The following is a 24,481-nucleotide window of genomic DNA, read 5'->3' on the forward strand; positions in this document are numbered from 1 at the left end:
TAAATTATCAAATGCCCTTTTCCTAGGAATGGAACAGTGATCTCAGGTGTATTTTGCAGTGATATTTTAATGGTATAAGGACAATTTTTCAAATTAATTTTCCTAGCTTTATTATTTGATATTTACGTTGGCTTGAGTTAAGATTTAAATATACAAAAATCAAGCTTATTCAATCTTTATATTTGACATGGCAAAAATATTAATTTTGCTGTGGCTTTATTTGCCTGCCTCTGGTGGTATTAAGCGTTTTTTTCTGTGCCACTGGAATGCAATATCCTGTTGACCTCATTATTTGTAGATGAGAGAACGGCCTGCACAGAAACTCCTAAAGGTTTAGCTATTTCCCTTAAAATGACTCTTTAGATGTATGATTGACATACAAAAAACTGCACATATTTAATATGTACAAGCTGATGAGTTTAAGACGCAGGTATTTTTGAGGAACTTGATGCGGTAGAGGGCATGAGTGCTGCACAACTGCCATGTGCTTGCTTATACTTTTCGCCTCCCTCGCGATCGGACTGTGGCCCTGTGGCTGGTTCTGGCCAGTGGACTGTGAGCAGAAGGCAGGCGGGTCCGTCCTGGGTGGGGGCAGCTAGGAGATGATGTGCTCGCCCATTCCCAGCCCCTGTTGCGGTGGACTCGGGGGCCACACACTCCCAATGGAGAAGCTACTGGACGGAGTGGGGGCACCAAACCACATCACACCCTGTACAAGAAGGACACGTTTTTTGTGCTATCCTGAGATTTCAGGGGATGCACTGCGGTGGAGACCCGAGCTCACGACACGAGTAACATTCTTGACAAATAAATGAAAATTTTACACAGAACATTAATGATCCATAAAGAGCTAAGGAGAGCAAAGAGGGGATGTTGCCCTACCACATGCTGGACAGACCAGGGGCCCATCATCCGAAAGACAGTATACTGTTTCTGCAGGAGCTGGCGGATAGATGAGTGGAACTGGAGAGAGAACCAGATTCACAGGGGAACTTGTACAGGATAAAATGAAAAGAAGAATAAAAGGCAGAGGAAAAGGTCTAGGTGGTTCAGTAGATGTGGCCGAGAAAACCGTTTGCTGCATGGAGAGGCTGGGCTTCTACCACGGCACGCACAAAGGACGTGGGTTCAACTTAAAATGCAAAAGGTAAAGTTAGGAAGCCGATGGAAGGAAACCTACGGGCACATCCTGTGACGTAATGCTGAGGATATGGTCTCACATAAGCTCTTGCCATGAAAAGATGGATGAATGCAACAACTTCAAAAACAGATATATTTTTTTCAATAAAGGATGACACAGAGAGAGAGAGAGAGAAAGAGAGGGAGAGAGAGACTGACGGGTGGGCTACGATCAACCTAACTCTCTCTGCACTTAAGATAAAAAGTCACAATAAAAAGGAGGTGTAAATTCATCTATATCTACATAAATACATTATGTATTTATGAAATTGGATAGTTTTCCTATGTGTCAATAATAATTGTTTAGAAAATACAATGAAAACAAGACCTCGTTGATGCTGTCAGCAAATAGTCCATGCCCCTGCGGTGGGCGGCCTCTAACTTGGCCCCAGCGCACACCCTTCCTGGCGTTCACAGCCCTGTGGGATCCCCTCCCCTTGAGTGTGGGTGGAACCTGTCACTTGCTTCTAATGAACAGGCTATGGCAGAAGTGATGGGATGTCACATCTGAGATTAAACTACAAAAAGACTGTGGCTTCTGTTTTGGGCGCTCTCTCTCATTTTCTCACGGGCTCCCTCCTGGGGGAAGCCCGCTGCCCTGTTGTGAGTTGCCCCAAGGACAGGCCCATGTGCAAGGAACTGGGGAGGCCTCCAGCCCACAGCCGTAAGGAACCGAGTGCTGCCAACACCATGGGAGTGACCTCGGAAGCAGATCCTCCCATCAGGCCTTCGGATTCCTCAACTAATCTAAGCCCTCATCTCCAATGTGACTGTATTTGGGAACAGGGTCTTTAAAGAGGAAATTAAGATTAAAAAGCTCATTAGGATGGGACCCCAATCCTATAGGTCTGGTGTCCTCATAGGAAGAGGAGATGAGGACACAGACACGCAGAGAGAAGACCATGTGAGGACACAGGGAGGAGACAGCCGTCTGCAAGCCAAGGACAGAGGCCTCAGGAGAAACCAACCCTTCCAGAACCTTGATCTTGGGCTTCAGCCTACAGAACTGCAAGGAATAAAGTTCTTTTGTTTAAGTTGCCCAGTCTGTGGCATCACCTTTAGGAAGGCAATTTGACAATGGGTATCTGATCAGCATGTGGAGCGTCCAGATCCTTTGATCCATAACCCACTTCCGGGAGTTCCCTTCATGGTCATACAGGCACAGGTGGGACATTCAGGGTGGCCTGTGTGGGTTGTTTATAAGAGGGAAGGACTGCTCAGAGGACAGCTCAGTAATCCAGGGCACCACCACACCGAGGGGGCTCGACGGCCGGTTAAAGAGTGAGCTTGATCTAGATCAGCCGACCGACAGATGGCCACAGCGCACTGGGGAGAAAAGATGTCCAAACGTCTGACCGTCACGAAGAGCATGATCCCGTTACCATGAAAAGTGTTATACCAGTGTAATTGTGTGTCTGTGTGTGTCTGTGTGTGTGTGTGTGTGTGTGTGTGTGTGTGTAGAAAAGCAGTTGTTACCTCTGGCAGGTGGAATCCTGGAGCACTTCATTCTCTACTTTGCACATTCTGATACTCCATGAATTCTGTACAATAAGTATGTAGTACTTCTATAATCAGAAGGAACTTTTAAGAGTTAGACATGTTAGACAGAATAATACACAATAGTAAAATTTTGCGGACGTTCGCAAAATCTGTGCTTTTTCTTGCCTCTTCATGAAATACTGAACCACTGATATTCATGGCAAGAATCGAAAAAATTAACGATAATGGCGATGACGATAAAAGCTATGCTATCATTATATAATTGGCTCACCGCAGGTTCTGACTTGAGTGGGCCAAGTGGAGACGGACAAAGACACATTTCCAGAATGGCCCTTGGGGGAGGACAGGGCTTCTGAGAGCCCATCTTTGGTTTAGAGGACAGAGTCATCACACCATATCCTGTCTTCTAAGGACCTTCGAGTGTCTGGCCTCAGCGCCGGTGCACAGTAACAGACCTGAAACTTGGGCCCCGACCACAGCAGCTCCCTCATCATTTGCTATGACCACCGTAGACCAACACGGGGTCTTGCCTGAGGCTCTCTTATAAAATGTCTCCTGTTTCCACTTTCACTGCAGAGGGCATTTGATTCCAACTCAATAACTGTTGTTAAATTGAACCGAATTAGAGCAATCTACTTCTCTAATAAATCATTATCATCATGAGGGCAGATCAAAGTTGGCAGTAACTGAGAAAATCCATTTGTTATTTTTCATTTAATTGGCTTTTTGGGGTTAAATGCATGTAGTGGAAGGAAAAAAACTCCTACAGATCATTTTAATTATGATACTGTGAAAGTCAGGGATGTCATCCTGAAATTAAAATGCAAATACCTAGGTGTATACTGTTTGAATAAGAAAATTATATCAATACTCTAAAGGTATATTTTTATTTTATAACAAGCTTTGGAATATATACATTAACGACCCAGCGTTATGACATTTTGTTAGACTCTGATACTTGTGAGGTTTGTGGAAAAATCCCTCCACTCATGAAACATCTGGGGTCAGCTGGCCTCGGTGATCAAGCATGGAAAAGATGCCGAGGGTCATCTGGTCAGCTCTGCATCTGGACACACAGGAATAACATAACTGTGAGGAAGAGATGCAGGGAGGGCTCAAACAGCGCTGCTGCCCTCTGCCAATGCTGCTGATGAAACCAAGTCTGCCTTGCTCCAGGGGTTCAAAGTTCCAAGCAGAACAGAGACAGGAGGGACTGTGGAAGGTGGACTGGAGGGTACAAGAGGAGTCCAAGGACGCCGGAAGGAGAGGGGATGGCCGTGGGTATAAACGGTTAGCCTCTGCTGGCAACCGTCACGAAGGGCTGTCCTAGCCTGTTCCCAGGTCTTGGCGGCAGACTGGTGGAGATATTTGGGAACATTTTAATGAATATCTCTACTTTTGAGTAAAACAAGAAGCATACAAAGTGCAAATGGTGGAACTAAACTGTTCTCCCCAATTAAGCGTGCATCAGATGGAGCTGATGCATCACCCGCATTCTCGCTGAGCGCTTGTTTCAAACCCTTTGATCAATAGGATTGCCAATTAAGAACTGTTGCTGATGTACCTATAAATCAAACGAGTAAAATTATCATAAAAAATGGAATTGAGGGCTTTCAGAAAGCATCCTACATCTAAGTTTGGTAAGGAGATCTAAAATGATAAAAATAACTTTTGATTAAAAACATGTTTCAACTTGGGTGTATCAGCCTAAAAACCAATTGGATTAAAATAAGTTCACTATAATTTCGACTTCAGTGGGTCCACTAGTGCAGCCTTCCAGGATCACCGACGCTCAAGCTGTCGTTTGAAATAATCGGTCAACCAGTCAGGCCCTCTGTCTTGTGGTACACCTGGATGCTTCCCCTGCCTGCCTGACTCCATCCCCTCTGCACCCTGGCTTTGGCCCGTCCTCTTTATCTGCAGACCCCAGACAAGAGCTTGGAGCAGGGCTTCCCTTTTCCTGGCCACCTGCTCCCAGGGCTGAGACGCCTGGGCTTCCCTGAGGGGAAAAGGCAGATGCAGGCCCTGGGCAAAGTGGAGAGGAAAGAGAGTGAATCAGAGAGAAGCAGCAGGACGGACGACTAGTCCAGGGTGGAGAGGGACCTCTGAGACAGTGATGGCCGGAAACAAAGGAGAGAAAGGAGCGCTCTTGTCACCCTTGGACAAGTTCGAAGGAGCAGCATGGGAGCAGGGGTGGGGAGATTTACAGAGACCGTGGAAACGGAAAGTGGGACAGAAAGTCACAAGGCATGGAGGGAGAAAGAGGCAGAATGGAGAGAGTGCCATGGGGCACAGGTAGAGACCCCGCCCACCGATTTTGATAAAAGAAGGGGAGGAGCCTGTGGCAAACTCAGCGAGAAGAGACTCTTCCGGTGGAAAGGAAAAGGAAAAATAATGGCAATTATGATCACTGGGAAAAAGTAGAAAAGAAGAAGATTCTGGGAAGCCTAATAAAAATAAAGACACCTGGAAAACTTAAAGTTCATGATGGAGAAAGTGTCGATGCTGCAGGAGGGAGAGGGGGCTGATGAGCTGGAAAAAAGTCCCGTTACTAAAACAAGAGACCCAGGGGCAGCCAGGGCCCAGGGGCCCGGAGAAGGGGATGGGTAGAGACCCCCAGGGCAACGGCAGGAAGACAAGACCTCTAAGGTCAAAGTCACAAGAGGGAAAACTAGCACGTGTTGTGAATGAAGGTTCCGCCAAGGGCTGAACTATGTCCTCCCAAATTCGTATGTTGAAGGCCTGACCCCCAGCACCTCCGAATGCGACTGCATGGGGAGATGGGTCTTTACAGAGGGGATGGAGGTAAATGAGGTCATTAGAGTGGGTCCTGATCCAAGAGGACTTGTGTCCTCACAAGAAGAGGAGATTAGGACACTGACAGGCAGAGGGAAGGCCATGTGAGGACAGAGGGAGAAAACGGCCATCTACATGCCAAGGAGAGAGGCCTCAGAGGAAACCAACCCTACTGCCACCTCAGTCTTGGAATTCCAGCCTCCAGAACAGTGGGACATAAATTTGTGTTCCTTGAGCCACCCAGTCTGTGTGGTTCCTTGTGATTGCAGCAGCCCTCCAATAATCATACAGGCTGCAATAAGAAAAGTCACAGCTGAATGGAAGAAGGGAAGAGGGGAGAGAGAGAAATAGAGACAGAGAGAGAGAGCGAGCAATGGAGAGAGACTGACAGGAGAGAATGAATTTACACAGTGGCATAGAAACCTCCAATCACGGTAAGACCACAAAGAAACAAAAGAGAAGATATTTACAGAGAACTTCTTCAAGTAACACCCTTCACATTAAAATTACTCGACAAAATAGACACCTAGCATGCTGACTGATCATCTGAGCACAGGGAGAAGGGACCCTCACTCACTGTCTGTTGGACTCCAAACGCAAGCCTCCATGCCATGTCCGCCTGGCGTGTTTTCTGACAAATAGGAAGACTGCGTTTCAAGGGCAAATGGTTAAAAAACAAGAACTCATAAAACCAATTCTTAAAACACCATGATCAATACATTTGGTGTTTAGAGAAAAGCAAAAAATTCAAATCACGTGAGATGCACACAGTGCTGGGAGTGAAATTATTTTGCTACTCAGGGACAACCAGAAAATGCCTTTTGATCAAGTGTCCCTTTGTTGCTAAAAATGTCCACTTTCCCGGCACTGCAATTACAGTGCACTCAACACCCATAATCTTTGTTTGATGATTCATGATCCTGCGGTACCTGAAGGTCATCAACTCAATTTCATTCTACAATGGCTGCAGACTGCCTACGAGGTGCAAGGGCTGGGGCAGGCCCTAAGGGCCCACACACCCCCTGGGAGCCCCACCAAACTGCTCCTCCTGTCGGGAGGTGCTCCTGCTGTGGGGATTCACAGCACGGCTCCCACGAGGAAGCAAATGCCACAGCTAGCTGGAAGCAGAGCGCTCTGGAGTCTGTACAGGGAAGGGAGCTCTCTTAGCCAGAGCCTGGGCAGGAGGAAGAGCAGAGGCTTCAAGGAGGACATGACCTGGAGATGGGCCTGGAAGGATGGGTGGGATTCCAACAGGTGACTTGGCCTTGGGGTGCTGAAGGGGGAGCTGAACATTTCCCTTGGCAGCTCATTGAATCTTCACAAGGACACCAGGTGGACTCTTGCTCCAGTTTACTGAAGAGGAAATAGGGAGATGAAGGTATGGGTGGACCCACGGCTAAGACCCTGAGAGTCTCACCACCTTCCACCTCTCTGCCGTGCCCAGGGACCCAAGGCAGGTGGGGAGGGAGCAGAAGGGGGATGGCGGAGCAGAGGGAAGGATGGAGGAGCAGAGGGAAGGATGGAGGAGCAGAGGAGAGGATGAGGGAGTAAAGGGGAGGATGGGGAAGCAGAGAAGGGGGGGAGCAGAGGGGAGGATGCAGGAGCAGAGGAGAGGATGGAGGAGCAGAAGGATTGGGGAGCAGGGGGAGGATGAGGAGCAGAGGGAAGCATGTGGAGCAGAGGGGAGGATGAGCAGAGGGGAGGATGGGGAAGCAGAGGGAAAGATGAGGGAGCAGAGGGGGAGGACGGAGGAGCTGAGGGAAGGATGGGGAGCAGAGGGGAGGCTGGGGGAGCAGAGTGGAGGCTGGGGGAGCAGAGAGGAGGCAGCCTTAGGGCCTGCACAGCAGAGGGAGAGATTTGCAGCAAACAGGAAGGTGATAAGCACATACATGGGAAAGAAAAAGGTGTATTAGGTAAAGCCTCTGCACAGTGGAAAAAAGAAAGATTTGAAAATAGGGATATGATGAGTCAAGGTCCCATGTTCACTGCAGCCAAATACAGGTTCAATTTGCAAGCATGGGTAGTGTTTCGTGCCTACACTGGGGCTGGGGTTTGCAGACCAGGTTCTTAGGTTCCCGCAGTGATTCCAAGCAGCAGTGAGCTGGGGGTCCTCCAGGTGTGGCCTCCCCCTTCACCCTACCCTCAGCTGCTGCATCCTGGGTCTTGGGGAGTGGGTGGGGGGCACAAGAAGTCCCACGGAGCCCCTTATAACGAGTCAGAGTCTCCACGGGCACTGGGAGCGGAAGGCAAGGAGGAGAACACTGGGTCACGAGACAGCGACTTGGTGAGTTATTTTTTGCTGGTTTCCTGGTTTTCTGTTACAAAATTAAAATATTCACTCTTATTTAGACACAATCTAATTATTACCTGCCACTTCAGCTTGCTCTGAAATTTCAATATGAGTATCTGTTACGAAAGAGTCTAAGAAAACTAAGAAGGCAGTCACATTTGAAAAGTGCCAAGGCCAGCATGGTGGCACAGCGGTTAAGTGTGCAGGTTCGGCTTTGGCGGCCCCGGGTTTGCAGGTTCGGATCCCGGGTGTGGACATGGCACCTCTTGTCAAGCCATGCTGTGGCAGGTGTCCCACATATAAAAGTGGAGGAAGATGGGCACAGATGTTAGCTCAGGGCTGGTCTTCCTCAGCAAAAAGAGGAAGATTGGCAGTAGATGTTAGCTCAGGGCTAATCTTCCTCAAAAAAGAAAAAAGTGCCGGCTTCTGGTGACCGCCCCTCACAGGCAGCAGAGGAGGATGACATTATTAATCCATCAGAGGTGGGGCTTCTCATCAGGGCAGCAGGCTAGGTGGCCTTTCAGAGTCTGAACGCCTGACCGCACTTGTCTAAAATACCAGAGCAGAAACAGCTGCACCCAAGTCCAGGTGAGTCTGTTTTTCAAACATCACGAAGGCTTCGACAGGCCGACGGCGGGTACCCAAGGCCAGTGTGTACTCAGCATGGTGCTGGGCAGCCCGCGGGCACAGCCAGGGCACAGCGGCCTTGCCAGCGCTGAGCTCCGCCTGGGAGAGCTGCATAGCGCTGGCCCGTTTCTCTCCAACCTCCACGTAACCAGGCCAGTCCAGCCCGAACCGAGAGTGGCAGCCCAACGTGGCCAAGAACCCTCATCCATGCGGCAGCGAATCAGCTACTTCTGACCTTCCGAACCTCACAGACAAACAAATAAACAAACGGAGACTATGTGCACTGAAAACTTCTGGAACTGACTGGAAGCTGGTTCCCACTCCTTTTCCACCGATGAGACAGCGACTCATCACCTTGACTTTGGACTTTTCTCTCCTGCAGGATCTAACATCCTTGTTCCTATTGCAGAATTTAAAACCATGATATATTGTTAAGAGAATTTACTTCGGATGGCAAGGGATTATGTCAAATGTTATCGCAGCTCAATCAACACCATTGAAATCTGGGTTTACAGGAGAAGGTGTGCACTATGTCTACTTTTTCCAACTCTGCTTAATTACGTGATTCTACAGATTTGTTTAAAAAAAAAAAAACCCTTAGAATATTCTGGAACAAAAATTCAGTTTAAAAATCACAGCACAAATGCTTAAGCCTAGCTGGGCTTTGGGGAATCTTTGGATCAAGGCCAGGTTCTGGGTCCCTTGGGGCTTCTAGGGCCTGAGGCCCATGGAGTGTGGGAGGGGGCAGTGGCCACACCACAAGCCAATAGCTTTTGCAGTCTATACCTGCGTGGAAAAACAGAGAGGGTGTCCCATCCAAGGCCCACACTGAGGAAACGCTCTGCTCCTCTTCATCTATTCAGGAGGCTCTTTCTTTTGCCTTCCAATCACTACCAAACCTGTATTCTTTCCCCAGACCTTCTCTAGAATCACTATTATAAATTTAACATACGGAATAAGTTCAAAGTTTGCAAGAAACAAGTTTTAAAGGATTTACTCACCCAAACTCAGAAGAAAACCTTCTAGAATATTCTGAAGTATTTTCTAAAACGATACCCATCTGTAAATATTGTGACACTGACTTAGAAGAAGAGCAGGAAGTGATATAAATGTGACTGGCAGGAGATGAAAATGAAGATTGGGTACAATGTAGCAATATTCACTGTAATTATGCAGGAAAAAAACATGAAAAGGAAAAGAAAATACTGACTAGCAAATAAATGGATGATTTAGAGATTCCTCCTTCTGAAAGGTAAGATTACTCATGAAAAATTCTCCCTTCTTTTTGTCACTCACTCAAACTATGTTTGGCTTATGAAACTAGCTAATATCACAGTATTATTCTCATTAAGACCAAACAAATGACAAAATACCAGTCTTTCACTGTAGGTTTAGGAGCTGGAAATGTCAGAAGCACTTCCTTGTGGCAGAGGTCTTAACATCGCCCTCAACGTTTTTGGGCAACTTAATTTAATGGTATAGTATGGAAGGTTCCATTGAGTCTATGGGGACTGCCCCACAGGAATCCTGAGTGAGACTATTCTGTCCTGAGTGCACGCTAAGTGAGGGTGGTCTCTACTTTCTCAAGTCCTGCAACAAGCTCATTCTGCCCAGCCCTTCATGGTGGACCCTCTTCTCTCTGCTTAGTGGTCTCTCAAACTTGGATACACGACTGCTCCTACCTGATGATGCTACAAAATGAGACAATATAGAGGGAAGAAGATGCCCTTGGAAATTCAGCTGAGCCCCTAGTTCCTACTTGGGAAGTAACAGTCTGGTTCGATCATGTTACCCTCAGGAGCTGGAAGAAACAGGCACTTTCCTCGCCCCTCCTGTTTGCCAGCCCATCTTGTTCCTCTTGCTTGAATGCCTCCCTGTCTTGGACTTCCAGAAAGCCATGCATATGGAAGTGCTTTGTGCACAGTAAAGCTGAATGTAAATTACTCTGGGACCTGTACGGCTCTCATCAGCCCATCTCAATAACAGGTCCCTAGCTGGCATCTGCTGGCAGAACGCTCACTCCTTTCCCCATGCAGACCCATGCCTCATAGGTCTGCCTGCTGGCTGCATCCTTCACACACTTCCTCCCACACTCAGGTTCTGAGATCTGGACCACAGGTGTCTTTCTTGGTTAGGTCCTGACCAAGACCTAGTTCTGAAGTCCCTGAAGGTCGTCTGGTCACAGGGACTGGGAGGGACCGTCTATCCCTTTTTCAACAGGCCTGAAAGAGTTAACCGATGGTCACCTGCCCTTGTGCAATCTACTGGCCCCGTCAAGGGCGATAAAGTCAAGTGATGAGTAACAGTTGCAGCAGAGCCAGCTGGGCTCATCCTTTCCCACAAAGCTGGGAGGGCCCTGTGGCTTATCCGAATGGGAAAACCAGCCAGCCTTGGAGACTCTAAACGGTATGTGGTTGGGGCCAAGCGCAGATTGAGGGCTTTTAGGGTAGGGCGACTGAAATGATCTCAACCAAAAGATTCGATGACAGCTAAATAATTAGTTTACAAGAGGGAAAAAGAGACACAGATAAATGTGGAAAGATAGTCTGAGCAACGCTGGGTAGAACTGTTTCTTTTTGCTGACTATGATGCTGAAAACATTACCAACCTAAAGCGGTAGTTATGGCAACACCACCCAGGCCCATAAACTGATTTAAATATTGTTATAAACTCCATTTCCATGCAGAAGATAACCTCCCTTCTTAGAATGATAAGAACAGCAGGCTGAAAAACATTGGGGAGAGGAGAATGCTTCATGTCGAATGATCTCAGAGGTTGAATTTCAGATTTCAATATTGCTCAACTATGGGAAAATCACTGAGAGCACAACAGCATGAAAATCCTGGAGCGCCAGTGAACTGAATACCATTCCCTCTGCTTATGAGAACGCTGATCCTAGCCATCCGAGCCTGGAGGGTTAGAAAGAACTCTAGGGATATCTAGTCACTCTCCTACCAAATGCAAGAAGCGTTCCCCTAGATTGGGGACCAATGCTCAGGGCCCTAATTGACCGAGCAACAAAGAGAAGGTGAGCCAGGCGTGGGTGTTCCGTTGCTGATTCACCTGCAACCGTCATCATATCATCTAATACCACAGATGTTTCTGAGACAATTCAACAATTCCTGCAGGTTGAACATTTCAACTAGATTTCTTTTGAATTCTGCTAAAGAAAAGGCCTTTCTAAAGGGGTTAGGAAGGCAAGGGATAACTGATGACCGTGAAATTCTCCTTCAATTGTACGGAGGCAATTCGTGTTCATTCTGGGTGGCCCGGGATAACTGCTGGAGAACACAGTGTTTTACAAAATTTTAAATTTGATTTCTGAACCAGCTTTTCTTCTTGAAACAAAATGGTAGCCAAAAAGTTTTCAAGTGGACATCACATTCTGTGAAAAGAAAGAATCTCAACAATATTTAATGGCTACCAAACACCTTGGGCGTGCATTTAGAGACAAAAGAGGTAAATGTTTAAATAATAATATTCTCCTAGGGAATTTTCTAACTTAGCAGCAGCAAAAGAAAGTTAAGCTAATGTAAAATACTACTAACGAATAGGATTCTTAAGAGAGTAAAGATGCGAAGGTGAAAAAACAGCCGTCAAATCTGCGGTTGCACAATAACATGATCATGGTCATCATCAGAAATCAACTCCGGAGGATGCAAAATGACTTGATGATAGAAAGTCAACAGAGATAATGACAAGAGTCCACAAGGAGAGGCAGGAGTTTTGAGGGGGTAAAAAGGAGGCTATACTGTGATTTTTGTGATTATTTGTAAAATTATGGCAAAGTATAAAAAATTTGAGCAAGCTGAATGTCAACATTGCCATGAAATACTAATAGCTATGAAGGCAGATCCCTCGTGTCATGGATGTTGAATGTTAGCCCAGTCCTGGGTCTTTGGTCATACTTTCCTTGTGTATTTATTTCAACAAATATTCTACTTTAGAATATTTGTTTAAGAGAAGGAACATCTGTTGATCACCTCCTGTATGCAAGGCACTTGTAAACATCACGTCCTTTGAGCATCATGGTTCACCTCTGAAGTGGGGTCATGCCCCTCACCTTCAGGGGAGGCACCTGAGGCTTGTGGAGGTGGTTACCTGCCCAGCAGAGAAGCAGGCTCGGGAGGATGGGTGGTATTGGGGGCCCTGCCCTGCTTCCAGGCCCATGGCTTTATTCCAACCCCACCTGACAAGACGATGATAGAACTGAGAGAACTATTAGGCTCCTCAACCTGTTCCCAGTGGTTCTGGCCATGAGCTACACAATATGCTTTAAGATCTTTGCCAACACAGCCATCAACACTTAGGGCCATGCACTACCGGGAGTTCTCAACCTGGGGCCACACACCCGCAAGGGTACATGAACTTGGATGGGAAAAATGTCTTAGTTTTCACTAACTCCCATCTGCAATTCAGCACTTCACTTAATTGTGATTGAAAGTAACAAACCAGAGCAGTATTAGCAATACCTTCACATCGTCACCAACAGAAGTCCCAGATTTTTTTTTTAACTTTTTTTTAAGATTTTATTTTTTCCTTTTTCTCCCCAAAGCCCCCCGGTACACAGCTGTATATTCTTCGTTGTGGGTCCTTCTAGTTGTGGTATGTGGGACGCTGCCTCAGTGTGGTGTGATGAGCAGTGCCATGTCCGTGCCCAGGATTTGAACCAACGAAACACTGGGCCGCCTGCAGCGCAGCACGCAAACTTAACCACTCGGCCACGGAGCCAGCCCCCAGAAGTCCCAGATTTTTAAAAACCACATTACAGTTGTTGTGGATATCCTGAAATGCCATCAGTGCTCATTACTACGTCCAGCTAGGGGTGTTGTTGGACCAGACTCTAGATCTTGATATTAAATGTGTTAATAAAGACATGCTTTTTAATTGCATTTTTAGTTCATCACGTTTTTCTTTTAAATGTGATAACCGTATTTAAATATAATTACTTTCCTTTTAAATCCTATGAATTTTATTTTGTGTATTTAAAAACATTATTCTGAAGAGGGGTCCACAGCCATCCCCAGATGGCCATGCAGTCCTCCAGCTGGCCTTGTGAGGTCACAGGTGGCAGGAAGGGGTTCTGGGGTCTCCTGTTCCTCTCTGACTGATCCGTGAGAATAAGCAGCAAGAGACCTGCATCTCTCTTATCTATGAAAAGGCAGATGCCAGGATTTCCTTTTAAATAAAATTACTAAAAGAGAAAATCATCCTAATTCAATCCAGCAGAGTTCAAACTCACTTTTTATTAGATTAGTTTTATTTATGAATTGTAATAATTTCCTTTAAGCTTTATCAATTTTACTGGTTGATCCTACAGCTAGAGAAACTGTGTTTTATGAGCTTTCGAAGATTATGCTTCATAATACACATTATAAAAGTGATGAAAGGAAAACCAAGCAGGTCTACGTGGGATGGGATGGCAGCGGCCACCCTGGACCACTCATCTTTGTTAGTTTCAGGCACCTTCACGTTGGACGAAGGTATTTCCCGGGAGTACCCTAACCCCGCATGATCTGCTTTCCCCAGGCCAAGCTGGAGGAGGCCTCCAACCCCAGGGGAGTGGTCTCCCATACACATAGCTTCAGGGGAAGCTTCGACGAGGAACAGCCCCCTTGCACAAAGTGAGATTAAAGAAATTATTATTAATTTAGCATTTTGATGACTTTTAAAAAGTTAAATTTTAAAGGCTTATTGTATTCAACTAGTTACAATTAATTTAAGCTTGTAACAAATTCAACTCCAAGTTTCTCCCATAATATTTCTGCTATTCCCTGGCTAGGAAACAGAGTGGAGTAGGGTGTGCCTTTTTTTTTTTTGAGGAAGATTAGCCCTGAGCTAACTACTGCCAGTCCTCCTCTTTTTTGCTGAGGAAGACTGGCCCTGAGCTAACATCCATGCCCATCTTCCTCTACTTTATATGTGGGACGCCTACCACAGCATGGCGTGCCAAGTGGTGCCATGTCCGCACCCAGGATCCGAACCAGTGAACCCTGGGCCACCTAGAAGCGGAAAGTGCGAACTTAACTGCTGCGCCACCAGGCCGGTCACAGGTAGGGTGTACCTTTAATCATAAAAGACTTCATCACAGATTAGCCTTGCATTAATTAATATTTACTTTGTACGATTACATCCAACTCCTGATTGGTGTCTCCTGGGAAGCAAAATGTGCACTCAGTGTGACACTCAAAAGTGGCCCTAATTCACATGGATCAGTAAGGCGAAAAGAACCATCTTAATAATTATGTCACAAATGTCCAACTTAATAAAGGAGCAATAGTTGCTTTTTATTATAACCATATATTATAAATTCTGTAATTCCATATTCTGATTTTTGGAAATTTCTGACTTTCAAGATCAATAAATGGAATGCACCCCCCTTAAACAACATTTTTCTGGAAATTTCTCCTTGAATTCCTAAGTGAGCTTTTTAAATGAACACATTTCAACTCTAAGTACAATTTAATCTATTATAAGATAGTATTTCCTTATCTTTCTCATCAAAGAACTCAATAAAAAAATGTTGGGAATGCTTACCAAATATTTTGATGGAGAATTAGCATTTATTTTACAGAAATTATTTTTAAAGCAGTAATTTCTTCAGTCTGAGTGGTTTTACCAATGTAATAGCTATGTTCAAAAGCATTTACTTCTTCAGTTTGGAATCCTTAAAATGCATTTCCCTTTTGTGTATAGAAGAAATAAGGCAGCGATAATTATCTTTCGCCTACCATCTTAAAGAAGTAAGACATTATTCCATTTTACACCATAGATACAACAAACTTCTGTTGAATTTGGACCAATAAAGTTGCCCAACTTTGCTGATAATTCTCTAGCACGTGTTAGATTGGTGGATACATTATCCCCGCCTTGGGCATCAATTTGCAGTGCTGTAGCAAACCAAGCACATCATCATTGCAAAGACATCCCTGAGGTCCACAGGTACCCATGGGGAACAGCCAAGCTGCATGTGCTCCTTGGCTTGAGGGCTTCCACTTGCCAACTCCACAGCTCATCGAAACCAGGTGGCTCTGGCACTAGACTGCCTGGTGGCAACTCAGCTCTGCCCTTTCCTAACCACCTGCCTCAGGCACAGATTCAACCTCAGTGAGCCTCAGTTTCCGCCTCTGTAAAATGGGAATAACAGCAGCACTCATCTTATAGGCTGTTGCAAGGGTTTAACCAAATGACCGAAGGAAAGCATTCTGCAAAGCAGCTCGCCCACCATAAGCACCTGATACACATGCACAACCTTCCTTATCATATTGCAAAGAGGGGCAAAGCGAAGGGGATGGGGTGTCTGCTCAGATAAGCAAATTGTGTGACAAACACATTTACTGGCACACACCATGTGCTGGACATTGTGTGTGGGGAAGGGGGAATACAGCTGTAAATACGTAAATGCAGTCTAACAGCATATGCATAGAAATGAACGTTTTCTAGGAAATTCAGAGGTGGTTCAGACGAGGGAGTCCTTGCTTCATTGTGGGAGCAGTTGAAAGGCCCTTTGCAGAAGAGTTTGTGCATCTCAGCGGGGTTTTGAAGGATGGCCCAGGGCTTGCCTGGTGAGTGGGGGTAGGAGGGGGTTCGGGGAGAGGGCTTCCCAGATGGTACAGATCTGTGAGCTACGGAAAGGCTGACAGAGGGACCTCTGTGGGGGCCATGGCGGGGCCTGGGTTGGGGAGAGGAGTGCCACTATGGGTGGCCAGGGCTCGGGGCCTTGGGTTCTATTCTGTGAGGGTCACAACCAAGGGTGTGAGAAAGCTAGGTCTGTGTTTTAGAGGAAACAGGAAGACAGCAGCAGGGAAGACGGAAGGAGACAGAGAGAGACTGGATGGGGGCATTGCGGGAATCCAAGCAAGCAGGAGGTGACAAGCGTCTAATGAGGCAGGAGTGCAGGTGGAGAGGAAAAGCGAGGCTTGAGAACATGAAAGGAAGAGTAACAGTTAATCCTGCTCCCTGACCACGCCCAGCCCTGCCGGCTGGGGAAGCGACAAGTTCAGGCCACCTCTCCTGGCTTCCACAGCTATGCCCTGCCCTCCTCTTCTAAACCTTTACCACCTAATTGGTCCCTAATTCGCCTCCTCCCCCAATTTCTCAATCTGGGTTCTTGATCCTCCTGCTCAGCTGGCTTCCTCCTGGCCTCCCAGGGTAGCTGACCCGGGAGACAACCAGGAGGTGGACTGGGGATGACACACAGAATGGGGAAAGGTCACCCCAGGAATGCCAAGAGCAAAGTGGCTACAGTGCCCATCATGGTAGACCCTCAGCAGATGGGTGCTGGGTGGATAAATGAATGGATGAAGTGTGTGACAATGAGGAAAAAGCAGTTAAACCTTATCTTAGTTTGCTGACTTGCTGGTAGGAAAGTGTAGAAGTTACTGGAAATAATTCTACCATTACAACAACTCCTTTGTGTGTTTTAGGAAATGCCTGGTCTTTTCATTTACTAGCAATGAAGCAATCTTCAGAAAAACAGGATGGCCCTCAATGTCAGGGTCAAGTCTCACCCACCTGTAAGCTTCGCTCCCTCTAGGAACTTTACACAGAAGATCTGAAGACCCTGCTGACCCCAGGACCCCAGCTCTCCCAAGTACCTAGGGCACACACAGGCCACTGTCACTTGTTAGGTCCACGTATATTCAACAAATGGGCACTTACCCCAATACTAAGCAAGATGTAACTGCCAAGCTGCCTAGCACGTCAAAGACAAATATGAATGGGTTTTGCATCATCCTCACTAGACAGTTCTCCGTGGCAGGACCTTATGCATGTCTTATTCACCACTGTGTGCCTAGTAGTGCCTGGTACACTGTAGGCACTCAATACCTGTGCTGTGTGAATTAGTTAATTATCCACGGCTCTGGGCGGTCCCTGCACCCAAGCCCTCACAGCTGCGTCTAATCAAGAGGGGAGTGAACTATTTCGAGCACATTTCCTTTTTCAGAGTTCACACTCCGTCTTGGTCTACACACTCTGTCCAGGGAGGAAGGACTTGGTTTCAGGACAGCCTTCTCTACCAAAGGAGAGCTTCTGGGGGGTTCGGTCAAGTTGACATAGACAGTGAGTCCAATAAAGTGGGAGCAGGGAAGCACAGGGGGCGATTACAGCTACCGCTACCTGAAGCTCGCTGCTGTGCTGCTGGTGGGAGGATGCATCCCAGACGGGCAGACGTGGAAAAGATGAGCAATTACAGGTCCAAGGCGACTTTCTCAACCCAGGCCGTCCATTGGAATCATGCAGGAGTTTTTCCAACAAGCCTATACCAGGCCCTGACCCTAGACCCACGATGTCTGCATCTCCGAGGGTAGGGCCCTGGCACTGGAATAAGGTAAATGCTCCCCAGGGCGTTAACTTACCATGAGGGCTGAGAACCACTGGCAGAGAGGAAAGGAGTTACACCTGTCATCCACCCTCCTCCCCACCTCCCCACCACCTTATCAACGCAGCAAAACCTAGGATCCAGGAGATTTGAACTGTGGCTCAAAGAACCCACTATTAGTGGCTGCCTTTATTTATTTATTTTTTTTGTGATAAACACGAAAGCCATTTCAATCGGTTCCTTAGCTGCCCCCAAAGTGGTACTTCTGATGCTGCCTTCCTTCTAAACCTGGATTCACACGCACCTGTTCTTGGGGATGAGGCCAGGTGTGCTGGGCTGGCGGTCTCATGCTTTAGGACAAACTTCAACTTATTGTTCACTTCGGCACTTTCTATTAAAAAACAAACAAAACCCCCAAAACTGTGCTGTCCCTTAAAGAAAAAACCCTCATAACCTTTAATAGAAATCAGAAAAGTAAACAGAAACGTATTTACATCCTCTTATTGCAAGTACACATTCTCAAAAGCCGACAGCTTGGGGTAAAGTAAGTCACTACTATTATTAACTGTCCCGCCAGCCATGGGACGAGTGCGCTGGCCAGGGAGTCGTGGGAGCCCGCCAGGTTAGCATCGGCTATTTTTAGGAAGCAGAGTCCCATCCGCGTCCTCCTGGCCGCCCTACTTGATATCAGAACAAGCTGTTTTTCTCTCCGAACAGTCAAGCCCACGGACACCTCAAGCTGCAGAGTCATCCTGGGTGGGTAACTATCTCCCTCACCCACACCCAGCACGGGACAAACCGACACAGTGACTCCTGAGAACCCCCACAAATCCAGTCCCCTCGGGTGAGTCACACACATTACCACCCCCTGGTTATCAGAGTTCACGCCATCGGTTCGCCCAGCTTCCCTCCATCCCTCTGTCCCCAGCTGCACTCAAGCCTGGCCATGCTGGGACTCCTCACTGTGGTCCTGTGTTCACACCGATGGGCTTCACTTACATTGCTCTGCAAACCAGTGACAGACTCTAGAGAAATGGGGGGTTCAACTGGTTAAGAAATTCTTGTTTGGGCTATTGATGGGCTGCCTCGTGACCCTACAAAATTCACATGTTGGAGTCCTACAGCCAGCACCTCAGAAGGCGACTATATTTGGAGGCAGGGTCTTTACAGAGGGAATCAAGTTAAACTGAGGTCATTGGGGGGTGGCCTATCCAATATGCCCGGATAGAAGAGGAGATGACACAGACATGCAAAGAGCAAAAACCATGTGAAGACACAGGGAGACGACGGGCAGCTAGAGCCAAGGAGAGGGGCCTGGAACAGATGCTCCCCAGCACCCTCAGAGGACCCAACCCTGGCGTCACCTTGACCTCAAATGTCTGCCTCCAGAACTGTGAGACAGTAAATGTCTGTTGTTTACGCCTCCTAGTCCGTGGTACTTTGCAACGGCAGCCCTAGCAAACGCATACGGGGCTTTTAATGTTGTGTTAATTCTAACAGTTTAGGAGCCAAGAAACTTTAGGAATGGGGCTGGCCCCGTGGCCGAGTGGTTAAGTTCGCACGCTCCGCTGCAGGTGGCCCAGTGTTTCGTTGGTTCGAATCCTGGGCGCGGACATGGCACTGCTCATCAGACCACGCTGAGGCAGCGTCCCACATGCCACAACTAGAAGAACCCACAACGAAGAATACACAACTATGTACCAGGGGGCTTTGGGGAGAAAAAGGAAAAAAATAAAATCTTTAAAAAAAAAAAAAAGAAACTTTAGGAATCCCCAAGGCTGTCATTTGTGTCACTTTTTCTGATAGGACCTGGTGATTTTGCAGTCATCAGAAAAATGCTGTTTCTAGGCCTCGTCCTTTGGAAGAAGTTCTGAAGATGGGCTTTCCATGTGTGCACATGTGCACGCGTGTGTGTGTATGTGCACGATTCTCAGGGACACCCACGGTGCAGAGCCCCTTAAGCCCTAAAGCCGATCTCACAGATGCACCCGATCATCATACAAAGCTGATTTGCAGAGCCCTTTACTTCCTCTTCACATTCCGACAAGTGGCGACATCTGCCAGTTTCCTTTATTCCAGAATCCCAGAAACTAGGGCTGTCAGGCCAACACAACTGTCCTGGAGCCGCTTACCAATTTTGGATTCAAATACTAAGATCTGAGGATGTTTTAGTCCTGGGGTTCTCAGTCTTCTGCCGATGGCTGGCTGTGTATCTGATCTTTGTGGACAGAAATGATGCTCACACAGGCCACAATTAACAGACGACTGCCTGGACACAGCCAGATGCTCAGATGGCCCCGGGCTTGACTTTGCCACTCCTGATGGCTGCGGGCTGGTTTTCAGAGCCATGCTGCTCAGTGCTGAATTCCAACACGAAGTTGTATTAATTCACCTGACTGCGTGGAGCTGCAGGTCCCTCACCTGGACAGGGGCCACTGAAATAGAACCAAGTGAGCTGACACAGCCTAAGTGCTCAGCTGGCCCAGAACTTGGCACAGAGCAACAGTCAATGGGAGCTGCTGCTGCTGCCATGGTTACCAGCAACGTCTTCATGCCAGTTGGGTCTGTGGTTGGCTCTGAAGGGACAGATGAGGAGTGAAGAACTGTCCTTCAAGTGCCATCTGGTTCCCTGCTCCTGGCGAGGTCTAACTAATTAAAAAGGGGACAGATAGGAGGTAAACTGATGTGCAAATAGAACTCTGAGTTAGGGCACCCTCAAGTGGCTTTTTGGGACCCTTTTGGTCATACAACTGCAAGAAGAGGGTGTGTGTCCAGTCATCCAATTATCCCAGGCTCCAATCCCGCAGTATGAGCCAGGGATCTCCAAGGCCCCTCCCTGACAGGACCCTCCCGCCTCGCTGCTTGTCTGGCCAGGCTTACGGAAATCTCTGCAAATGGAGCTTCAGCCCTTAGGCCCCTGCTAGGCGCAGGCACTGTGCCGACCCTGTAGGTGACTTCGTTTCAAGACCAGTGTTTTACAGCTTTCCACTGTCAAAAATCCTATAGAGGAGCAAGGATGTCTTCTTTGAATCAGTAGGTGATAAAGGATATAAACAATGGCCTAAACTTTTAACATTTTCACCAGTTTGTTTTAAAAGTACAGGAATTTTCAGCCAGTTGCATAGAACCAAAAAGAGTGACCTAAAATGTCTCCATTTAGCGAAAAGAGGGCTTAGTAACAGACAACAGACCAAGAGGCAAGTCATGTATGCCGCTCCCTCTACGTGGAATATATCACACAAGAAACTGATGTTAATTTAATTCAAAACAACCACCATCCATGAAGCAGCCCACAAGATTTCAACAACATGGGCCAATAGTTGGTAAAGGCCTCGTAAAATGACTGAATTTATCATATCACGTCATAAACGCAGACTTTTTATCTTGTACACGAAACAGTTAAGCAGATCTTTTCTTAATATTACCAATGAAACCGTAAAAGTATTTTAAGATTTCTCTAAAGATATAGAAACAAAACCAACTTATTATACCCTCAGTTCAGAAAGTTAAGCTGAACAGTTATGAAAGGGGAAAACGAGCCTTTTCTAACTTTGGTGCTGAAGAAAAACGAATCCTAAAGAAGAGATGCCAACAGATGGAGGAATGTAACTGGACGGAACGATTCTTCTAAAGTAATTATTGGTTTCGTGGCAGTCCCGGTTCCCCCTGAATACCTAATCAGGTATTCTGATTGCTTTCCCAAAACCTATACCCTTAACTATGGAAATAATTTGGTAAGTACACTACATGCAACGAACAGTCTGTAGGAAGGGAATTCACAAAAGAAGGAAGCGCACAGACCAGCCCAGGCTCCTGAAACACTAATGACTCCTTTTGTGCACGGAATCCTGAAACACTGGTGACTATTCGCATCCCCTAACCTTACACGGCATCTTCAACAGTTCACGTACCCTACATTACTCTCTTTTGGAGGTTGAAGTAAGCATAGAAAAGGCAAAGAAACTGAATTAGTATTTTAAAAAGTTGCCAAATTCTCACCTTCACTTCAGATATTTTATATACCAGCATTTAGTATTGGTAATATAACACAATATGCTCAGTGGAGGACCCTGAGTTCAATTAAGATTTTGAAATTAATAAATAAAAATGTTGATAATTACTATCAACAATGAAGTCTCTAACTTGCCAACTGTATTCAAGTCTCTCAATTTTGAATACAAAGAAAAGGAGTATTTACACAAGGACCTGCCCATTTAACAGAAGTACATGGGCATCAAGAGAACTATTATTCATAGCATTAATGTAAACGTGGAAAATATCTAATTTACTGACTTATCTCTTAGAAAAAACTTCCTTATTTCTCATCTGAAATCTTTATTTTGTTGCATCTTTCAAAATGCAGGCTGTGGCCCAGGTGACCTCTAGGATTTCTTCCACATCTAAATGTCACGATTCTGTGATGCCAGAAGCCAAAATGACATTCCTGTTCCCTGATCACCGAAGTCAGCTTCACTGTGAAGAATAAAAGAAAGTCAGAGACTGTTCCAGGGAGTTCTGATTAGCAGTGATTTAAGAAACGACTCACAAAGGCATTTCTGCATAATATTCTTCCACATCATTTGTATAAATTTTGTTCGAAAAATAAACTGAGACCCCCCTCCCACCCCCGTGGCTTGTATCAAACCAGAGGCACCTGACACCACAGTCAGCATGGAACTGTAGGCTTCGGAATGAAGCCTGACGTTACAGCGTTAAACCTCGCCCAGTGAAAGATGTCTTTCCCCGGCTGTTACGTCCAGCCTATTCCCAATTCCAGAAATGAGCAGAACCGGAGCCCCAGAAGACACAGACTAGCAGGACAGTCACAAGGCTAGCCCTGGTCATACCAGACCTCGGTCAGGAATTAAGCGCCCTTCTCCACTGGAGTTAAAACGCTATCGGTTTGGAATCCCAGGGGTTCCACCACTAGTGAAATTGGCAGAACAAGCGTTATTTGATTAGTGTGAAAGATCCTGCAGTGAAAGAGACAGACACAGGTGACAGGGACTGACGGTTTCTGATATGCCTGCCGTAGAAAGATCAAATCGAGGTCATTCAGGGTCTTTAAACAAAACAATGATTCTCTGTAAATCTAAAAGATGCCCATATAAAAAACATGAGTTTATTAAGTGATGTTTAATACTGATTAAGGAAAGCACTGACCAACTTGAACACGATCAAGAGCATATGATGTGAGAAGACAAAACCATCATGCCTTGTCCGCAGCCAAGTAGGAACATATCTCAGCAGATTTATTCCTTCTCTGCTCTCAAGGTCTCTGGGGTTCCTTTTAGGTAAAGCCGCCATCTGGTACAACAGGGGAGAAGACTCAGGCACCAAGCTCATCCCTTATTTCTGTACTGACTTAGAAGTCCTTAGCCCTGATAGCCGATTTAGCCCCTGGGGGCATGAGGAAACCAACGGAAGAAATAGGTCTGAGAGAGACCGAGACATTGAACAGCGACTCCAGAGGCGATAGTCCCGGAAGGGGGGAGGTCCCAGGCATTTCCTTAACGGAGTTTGGCCTTGTCACTTAAGGAGCCACTCAGCCCACACCTCTGCCTCTCCAGTGAAATTTCTCAAGAGCAAAATTTTCACCTTTGCACTAGATGCTGCTCAGAAGGAGAGCAGAGCAGGCAGGCAGAGTCACCCGCAGGCTGCTGGCCCTCTGCAGAGCACCCCCACTCCAGAGCACCCACCTGAGAAGTCTGGGGAGGAAACCTTTGTGCGTATGCGTGCGTGTGTGTGTGGGGGGGGGGGATGATAAACTAGGCTGGACATTTAGATCCTGAGGTACGCATAAAGTTCCACCTTCACAGAGATTAGGGGGAAAGGAGTGGGGAGAAGCAGACTAAGGGGAGAGGTTGGGGAGAGGGGAGTCAGGGAGGCTGAGCGGTGGACAGGGAGAGGGAGAGAGGCGAGATGGTGGAGGGCGAAGGGCGAAGGAGGTGTGCATGGAGGAATGGAGAAGGGGATAAAGGACAGAAGGTAGAGAGGACAGGAGGGCGAGAGGGACGACAGGGGTGGGGGTGAGGGGAAAGGGAGAGGAGGGGATGGGGCAGCGCAAGAGAGAGAGAGCAAAAGAGAGACGGCGGGGGTGAGGGGTGGAGACCCGGAGAGACGGGATGGAAAGTAAGAGAGGAAGAAAACGCTCAGGGAAAAAAAGCAGCGGAGGCACCAGGAAGGTCTCCCAGTTGGAGGCTGGTTTAGAAATCGCCCCGCGCGCGCACGAGCAGCCCGACCGGGAGCGAGATGGCCGGAGGGGCCAGCCCGACGCGGGTGGGACCCCAGGCCGCACGCCCCCGGCCCCTCCCAGCTTACCTGGCCCTTAACCAGGCTGGCGGCGAACTGGCGCATGACGGCCTCCACGGTGTAGGCGCTGGACCAGCCGCGCGGCGTGAGCAGCTCCATGCAGATGGCGCCGCCGTCCAGCACGTAGCCGTTCTCCAGGCGCGGGCTGAGCACCCGCATGAAAGGCGGCGAGAAGGGGAAGTTGTCTGGGAAGGTGAGGTTGAGCAGGATGAACTCGGTGTTGGTCTCCTTCATGTCCTGCCACAGCACCGAGTCCTTGTCCACCTGGTGCAGCTTCACGTTCCAGTCGAAGAGGCTCTCGTCCACCAGCTCCACGGAGATGAAGCGGTCGCTGAGGCGCGCGATGTCCTGCAGCTCCTTCATGAGCCGCCGGCTGCGCACCTGCGTGCAGTGCTGCTGGCGCGCCGCGGGCACCAGGCTGCCGCCCGCCGCCGCCGCCGCCGCCGCCGCCCCCG

At 47.4% G+C, this 24,481-nt stretch overlaps 1 protein-coding gene across 1 annotated transcript in view; it reads right to left on the reverse strand.

Annotated features, from left to right (window-relative positions):
• The window catches only part of UBE2QL1 (ubiquitin conjugating enzyme E2 Q family like 1), a 43,863-nt gene extending 19,388 nt beyond the window's left edge, over window positions 1–24,475 (reverse strand). Inside the window, exon 1 of the mRNA XM_046671765.1 lies at window positions 24,036–24,475. Within this exon, the coding sequence (XP_046527721.1) occupies window positions 24,036–24,389 (354 nt within the window). The 5' untranslated portion in view covers window positions 24,390–24,475. The remainder of the gene's footprint in view (window positions 1–24,035) is intronic.
• Window positions 24,476–24,481: the final 6 nt, after the last annotated feature.

The sequence above is a fragment of the Equus quagga genome, chromosome 9 (genome assembly GCF_021613505.1).
Source record: "Equus quagga isolate Etosha38 chromosome 9, UCLA_HA_Equagga_1.0, whole genome shotgun sequence".
Classification (NCBI taxonomy): domain Eukaryota; kingdom Metazoa; phylum Chordata; class Mammalia; order Perissodactyla; family Equidae; genus Equus; species Equus quagga.